The sequence below is a fragment of the Nicotiana attenuata genome, unplaced genomic scaffold (assembly GCF_001879085.1).
Source record: "Nicotiana attenuata strain UT unplaced genomic scaffold, NIATTr2, whole genome shotgun sequence".
Classification (NCBI taxonomy): Eukaryota; Viridiplantae; Streptophyta; class Magnoliopsida; order Solanales; family Solanaceae; genus Nicotiana; species Nicotiana attenuata.
The window spans coordinates 349,430-357,462 of record NW_017671059.1 but is presented as its reverse complement, the minus strand read 5'-3'; the positions used below and the strand labels follow the sequence as shown (position 1 = coordinate 357,462).

The window sequence follows — 8,033 nt, the reverse complement described above, 5'->3', positions numbered from 1 at the left end:
TTGTAGTTTTTCGGGAAGTGGGCCCGGGGCTCAGGTTTTGCCTAATTTCGTGATTTTCGATTAGTTTTTCGAGATATTTTTCGATTGAGTTGTGTTCCCTTAGCCTTATTGTAACGTATTCCTTGTGGTTTTGATCAGACTTGGCGCACGAGGAGGTCGATTCGAGAGGAAAGGGCATAGCGAGCTAGACTTTTGGCCGGCTAGAGGTGATTAATGATTTTAAATGATGTCCTGAGGGTTTGAAACCCCGAATTTGCACAACGTAGTGCTATGTTGAGATGAGACACGCGTTCAATGGCGAGCGCGGGGTCATTTACCATTGGGGATTGTGACTTGGTCCAGTCCGGTTGATACTTTACCGCGTATTTGCCTATGACTTGTTGTTTTTCACTATGACTTGGGCTTATTGCCATACTTGGGGCTTATTGCCGACTGTTTGAAATCCTTTGTGAGCTATCATCACTATTTCCTCACTATTTGGAATATATTTGAACTCAGTCCAGTCGAATTACACTGTTTCATGAACTCAGCTATATTTTTACTCAACTTTGAGATTTAAATGATATTTGAATTAGTGTTTGAGCTGAGCATTTTCGTTTTCCTGATGCCCAAGGGGCTTATGATTATTTTTGGACTGATTGAGTCCGAGGGCCATATGTGAGGAGGCTTTCAGGCCTCGAGTGTAATGTGAGAAGGCTTTCAGGCCTCATGTTGATATGTACAGGCTTTCAGGCCTTATGATGATATAGCGCTTGGACTGTAGGAGCCCCTCCGGAGTCTGCACCCCCACAGTGAGCGCGGGTACCCATGTGATTTGAGAGTGAGCCCGAGGGGCTGATGTTGTACTTTGTGACTGATACTGAGCCCGCGGGGCTGATACTGTACTGAGAGCTTGATATTGAGCCCGAGGGGCAGGTTTCTGATTATTGCTTACTTGTTGAAAATATTTGTCTTCAACTGTTTTAAAAGAGAATTATTTGATACTTTACTGTTTTAATGCTTAACTGATTTTACTGCTTGACATAGCGTTATTTGTGCCTTCATGAGATTTCATGCTTTCAGTCATTATTTATTTTTATTACTCACTGGGTCAGAGTACTCACATTACTCCCTGCACCGTGTGTGCAGATACAGGCATAGCTGAGTTCGTTCCTGAGCTTTGATTCCTTCCAGACCAGGCGGACTAGGAGTGACGAGGTAGCTGTCGACGTCCACAGCCCCGTTTTCTCCCTTATCTTCTGTATTTACACTATCTTCAGACTTTGTTCCTAGTTCCAGACTTTGTAGAATTCTAGTAAACTCTGTAGTAGCTCGTGACTTGTGACACCCTAATTTCGGGCTGTGTCGGGATGGTTCCCTGTTTTATCACTTTTCTTCCGCACTTATGATAATTTTATTAATGTTTTAGACTTATTCATGCTAAGTAAATATTAAAGAGGTATCGATGTTATGTTGGCTGGCCTTGTGTTTACGAGAGGCGTCATCACGACAGGATTTGGGAATTGGGTCGTGACAACTTGGTATCAGAGCCTAGGTTACATAGGTCTCACGAGTCATGAGCAGGCTTAGTAGAGTCTCGCAGATCGGTACGGAGACGTCTGTATTTATCCTCGAGAGGCTGCAGAACCTTTAGAAAAAACTTCATATTCTTGAAATTCTTGTCGTGCGACTTTGTTGATCCGAGAACTAAACTTCTGTGTTCTATTCTCTCGGAGATAGCAAGGACTCACGCTACAGGACGAGACGGACGACCACCAGTACCATCCACTGAGGGCACCAGAGGCCGTGGACGCCGTCGTGGTCGTGGTAGAGGCAGAGCCGCGAGGGCAGCACCTGTTGCTTCACCAGTTGCCCCGGCTCAGGATCAGGTTCCAGCTGCAGACATTCCAGCAGCACCTGTTCAGGCACCGGCAGTGCCCATTGTGATTCCGGGCCTTAGGGAGGCCTTGGCTCAGATATTATCAGTTTGCACTGGCCTGCCTCAGACAGTTTCAGCCTCTACCGCAGCAGCTACTTCTCAGGCCGGGGGAGGCAATCAGACCCCCGCTGCTTGCACACCCAAGCAGGTAGTGCAGGGATTGTAGACACCGGGAGCAGCTCCAGCTCAGCCGGTTGCACCAGTTCAGGACTTTGTGGTTCCAGCTATGCCAGACGATGAGCAGCGTCGTCTTGAGAGGTTCAGTAGGCTCCAGCCTCCTACTTTCAGTGGTTCTCAGGGCGAGGATGCCCAGGGTTTTCTCGACAAGTGTCAGCGTATGCTTCAGACGGTAGGGATTTTGGAGTCGAGTGGAGTAGCATTCACCGCATTTCAGTTCACTGGGGTTGCCTTCACTTGGTGGGAGGCGTATGAGCGGCGTAGGCCGGCAGGTGCAGCGCCTTTGACATGGCAGGAGTTCTCCACTCTCTTTCTGGAGAAGTGGGTATCGCAGTCTCAGAGAGAGGAGCTGCGTAAGCAGTTCGAGTGGCTTCGACAGGGATATATGACTGTGACCCAGTATGAGGCGAGATTTTCTGAGTTGGCTCTTCATGCCTCCTGGATACTTCTGACCGATCGGGAGAGGATCAAGAGGTTTGTGGATGGACTTAACTATCACTTTCGTGTTCTGATGACTCGAGAGATAGTTCTGGGTATTTCCTTTGAGGATGCAGTTGATATTGCGCGTGATATTGAGACGGCTCGCCGTTAGGATAGAGAGGAGAGGGAGGCCAAGAGGCCTCGAGGTTCTGGCAGTTTCAGTGGTGCTCCGTCTAGGGGCCAGTTCCAGCAGGGTAGGGGTCGTTCTTTCAGGCCTCCTCAGTCGGCCCGTTCCGAGTATCGTGGGGCATCTTCAGGTCGTGGTCATCAGGGTTTTCAGCAGAGTCAGCAATCTCTTAGCGCTCTTCCAGCACAAGGTTCATCTCGAGCTCCATCTGTTCAGGGTTCTTCTAGGCCGAGTGCGTCAGCTAGTCACTCTGGCATGCGGGGTTCCTTTCGGTCCCATTTTCCAGCACCCACGAGTTGTTATGAGTGCGTAGAGTTTGGGTATATGTGGAGGCAGTGTCCTCGTCGTGCTGCTAGCTCATCTCAGCAGAGGGGTCACCCCTCGTCCTCTGGTCCAGTTTCTTCAGCACCCGCCCTGCCAGCTAGGGGTGAGGGTCAGGCAGCTAGGGGTCACCCCAGAGGTACAGGTCGATCGGGCGGTGGTCAGGCTCGCTTTTATGCTCTTCAAGGCAGGACAGATGCTATTGCTTCAGATGCTGTTATTACAGGTATTATTTCAGTCTGCCACAGGGATGCCTCAGTTTTATTTGATCCCGGTTCCACCTATTCCTATGTGTCTTCATATTTTGCTCATCATTTGGGTACGACCCGAGGGTGTCTTGCCTTACCTGTTCATGTATCTACCCCGGTGGGCGATACGGTTGTTGTAGACCATGTATACCGGTCATGTTTGGTTACTATTGGGGGTCTGGAGACCCGAGTTGATCTATTGCTATTGAGCATGGTAGATTTTGATGTTATTTTGGGCATGGACNAACCAGAATTCACACTTCGAGAACTTAGCATACAACCGACTATCCCTCAGAGTCTGAAGAACCACTCTAAGGTGCTGCTCGTGCTCCTCTTGGCTGCGGGAGTATATCAATATATCATCAATGAAAACTATCACGAATGAGTCCAAATAAGGCCTGAACACTCGGTTCATAAAGTCTATGAAAGCTGCTGGGGCATTTGTCAACCCGAATGACATAACCAAGAACTCATAATGCCCGTACCGAGTGCGGAAGACTGTCTTAGGGACATCGGATGCCCTAATCCTCAACTGATGGTAGCCAGATCGCAAGTCAATCTTGGAAAATACCCTGGCACCCTGAAGCTGGTCGAACAAATCATAGATCCTCGGCAATGGATACTTATTCTTGATCGTCACCTTGTTCAATTGCCGGTAATCAATACACATTCTCATTGACCCATCCTTCTTCTTGACAAATAACACCGGCGCACCCCAAGGTGAGACACTGGGTCTAATGAAACCCTTCTCAAGCAAATCCTGTAACTGTTCCTTTAACTCTTTCAACTCCGGCGGGGCCATCGATATGGTGGGATGAAATGGGCTGAGTGCCCGATACCAGATCAATGCACGAAANTTGGTAGAATTTACATTGAAATTTGTGGGAATTCATCAAAAGAGGGTAAAGCTAGGGCTTCGGAATTTGATATTTCAAAGTGGAATTTGAGGGGTCAAATGGACTCCGATTTTGGTAATTTTGATATGTATAGACTCGTGGCGAGATAAGGAACCCGGTGATGTTAATTTTTTGATTTTTCGAGAAGTGGGCCCGGGGCTCGGGTTTTGCCAATTTCGTGAATTTCGATGTTTTTCGAGTCTTTTCGATTGGGTTATATTCCCTTAGCCTATTGTAATGTATTCGTTGTGGTTTTGGCCAGATTCGACGCGCGAGGAGGTTGATTTGCGAGGCAAGGGCATAGCGAGCTAGGATTTTGGCCGGCTTGAGGTGAGTAATGATAGTAAATGATATCCTGAGGGTTTGAAACCCCGAATTTGCACAACGTAGTGCTATATTGAGGTGAAACACGCGCTTAATGGCGAGCGCGGGGTTGTTTACTACTGGGAATTGTGACTTGGTCCGTCCCGTTTGATATTTTACCACGTATTTGACTAAGCTGATTTGTTTATCATCGTGATTTGGGCTTGTTGCCATGTTTTGGGCTTAATGCCGATTACTTGAATCCTTCAGGGATTGCTATCACTGTTTCCTCACTATTTTGATACATTGTTTGAACTCAGTCCTTATAATTATACTGTTTTGCAAACTCAGCCGCTTTAATTGAATTCTAAGGTTTAAATGACATTTTTACTACTGTTTGGGCTGAGAACTATCATTTTATTGATGCCCGAGGGGCTTATGATGTTTCTGTACTGAGTGAGGAGGCTTTCAGGCCTCGAGTGTATTGTGAGGAGGCTTTCAGGCCTCGAGTGTATTGTGAAGAGGCTTTCAGGCCTTGAGTGATATGTGAGGAGGCTTTCAGGCCTCGAGTGTGATGTGTGAAGGCTTTCATGCCTTATGTTGATATAGCGCTTGGGCCGTAAGGAGCCCCTCCGGAGTCTGCACACCCACAGTGAGCGCGGGTACCCATGTGATTTGAGAGTGAGCCCAAGGGGCTGATACTATGTTGTGTGACTGAGATTGAGCCTGAGGGGCTGTTACTATACTGAGCGATTGATACTGGGCCCGAGGGGCAGTTTTACTATTCACTATTTATTTACTGTTTACCTGATTTACCTGTCTTTAAGAAAATGAGACTTATTTGACTTTTTACTGTTTTACTGTTTAAAGTGATTTACTGCCTGATATAGCGTTGTCTTGTGCACTTATATGTTTTCATGCCTTCAGTTATTATTTATTATTATTACTCACTAGGTCGGAGTACTTACATTACTCCCTGCACCATGTGTGCAGATTCAGGCATAGCAGAGTCCGCTCCTGAGCACCGATATTCTTCACAGGCAAGCAGCGGGTTGGAGCTTCGAGGTAGCTGTTGACGTCCGCAGCCCCTTGACTCCCCTATTTTATATTATTTCAGTTCCTTCAGACTATTGTATCTGATATTCTATTTCTTAGACATGTAGTAACTTTGTAGTAGCTCATGACTTGTGACACCCCGATTCGGGCTGTGTCGGGATGGTTCCCTTTTGCTAATGTCGCTGATTCCTTTTTGTAACTGTTTATTATGCGTTTTGGATTTATAGATGTTAAGTAATGGTTAAAGAAATGATTCCGTTGATCTGGCTGGCCTTGTCTTCATGAGAGGCGCCATCACGACCAGGGATGGGAATTGGGTCGTGACAAGTTGGTATCAGAGCCTAGGTTACTAGGTCTCACGAGTCATGAGCTGGTTTAGTAGAGTCTCGCGGATTGGTACGGAGACGTCTGTACTTATCCTCGAGAGGCTACAGAACCTTTAGGAAAACTTCACATTCTTGAAATTCTTATCGTGCGAACTTGTTGAACCGAATACTAAAGTTCTCTTCATTCTATTCTCTCACAGATGGTGAGGACATGAGCTACCGGACGTGACGGATGACCACCAGTGCCACCTACTGAGGCCACCAGAGGCCGTGGACGCGGTCGTGGTCGTGGCCGAGGCAGAGCAGCGAGGGCAGCACCTATTGATCCACCAGCTGCCCCAGTTCCGGATCAGGCTCCAGCAGTACCAGTCCAGGCACCAGCTGTGCCAATAGTGATTCCTGGTCTTCAGGAGACATTAGCTCAGATCTTGACAGTGTGCACGGGCCTGGCTCATGTGGTTTCAGCCACTACAGCAGCAGCAGCTACTTCATAGGCCGGGGGAGGCAATCAGACCCCCGCTGCTCGCACACCTGAGCAGGGAGTGAAGGGACTACAAACTCCAGAGGCACCTCTAGCTCAGCCAGTTGCACCAGTGCAGGAGTTCAGGGTTCCAGCTATGCCCGAGGATGAGCAGCGTCGTCTTGAGAGGTTTGGTAGACTCCAGCCTCCGACTTTCAGTGGTGCTGAGGGCGAGGATGCCCAGGGTTTTCTCGATAGATGTTAGCGGATGCTTCGTACAGCAGGGATTCTTGAGTCCAGTGGTGTGGCTTTTACTACTTTTCAGTTCACTGGGGCTGCCTTCACATGGTGGGAGGCATATGAGAGGCGTAGGCCAACCGGTGCATCACCTTTGACTTGGCAGGAGTTCTCCACTCTCTTCTTGGAGAAGTATGTACCGCAGTCCCGCAGAGAGGAGCTGCGCAGGCAGTTTGAGTGGCTACGACAGGGAGATATGACTGTGTCTCAGTATGAGATGAGGTTTTCAGAGTTGGCTCGTCATGCCGTCTGGATGGTTCCGTCGGATCGTGAGCGGATTAGGAGATTTGTGATGGCCTTAACTACCATCTTCGTGTTCTTATGACTAGAGAGAGAGTATTGGGTGCTTCATTCGAGGAGGTGGTTGATATAGCTCGAGATATTGAGGCAGTTCGCCGTCAGGATCGAGAGGAGAGGGAGGCCAAGAGGCCTCGAGGTTCTGGTAGTTACAGTAGCGCTCCTTCGAGGGGCCAGTTCCAGCAGGGACGGGGTCGTTCTTTCAGGCCCGCTCAGTCGGCTCGTCCCGAGTATCGCGGGGCATCTTCAGGTCGTGGTTATCATGGTTCTCAGCAGAGTCAGCCATCTCTCATCGCTCTTCCAGCACAGAGTTCATCTCGTGCCCCGTCTGCTCAGGGTTCTTCCAGGCCGAGTACATCAGCTAGTCACTCCGGCATGAAGGGTTCCCTTCAATCCCAGTCTCCAGCACCTGGGAGCTGCTATGAGTGTGGAGAGTTTGGGCATATGTGGAGGCAGTGTCCTCGTCGTGCTGCTAGCTCATCTCAGCAGAGGGGTCAGCCCTCGTCTTCTGGTCCGGTTTCTTCAGCACCCGCCCCGCCAGCTAGGGGTGAGGGTCAGGTAGCCAGGGGTCGCCCTAGCAGGACAGATGCTATTGCTTCAGATGCCGTCATTACAGGTATTATTTCAGTCTGCCACAGAGATGCCTCAGTCTTATTTGATCCCGGTTCCACCTATTCTTATGTGTCCTCATATTTTGCTCATTATTTGGGTACGTCTTGAGGGTGTCTTGCTTTACCTTTTCATGTATCTACCCCGGTGGGCGATACTGCTGTTGTAGACCATGTATACCGGTCATGTTTGGTTACTATTGGGGGTCTGGAGACCCGAGTTGATCTGTTGCTATTGAGCATGGTGGATTTTGATGTTATTTTGGGCATGGACTGGTTATCTCCGTGTCACACTATTCTAGATTGTCATGCTAAGACAGTCACTTTGGCTATACCGGGTGTACCGAGGATCGAGTGGCGTGGTGTGACTGATCATGTTTCCAGTAGGGTGATTTCATTCCTAAAGGCCCAGCGTATGGTTGGGAAGGGTTGTCTTTCATATTTGGCGTTCATGAGGGATGTTGGAGCCGAGACTCCTAGCATTGATTCTGTTCCAGTTGTGAGGGAGTTTCCCGATGT

General features: G+C 48.7%; 1 protein-coding gene across 1 annotated transcript in view; it reads left to right on the top strand.

Moving 5' to 3' along the window:
* LOC109205592 (zinc finger CCCH domain-containing protein 1-like) overlaps positions 1 to 8,033 on the top strand; it is a 40,325-nt gene that overhangs the window by 3,950 nt on the left and 28,342 nt on the right. Inside the window, exons 2-3 of the mRNA XM_019368307.1 lie at positions 1,986 to 2,066; positions 2,799 to 2,934. Of these exons, the coding sequence (XP_019223852.1) occupies positions 1,986 to 2,066; positions 2,799 to 2,934 (217 nt within the window). The remainder of the gene's footprint in view (positions 1 to 1,985; positions 2,067 to 2,798; positions 2,935 to 8,033) is intronic.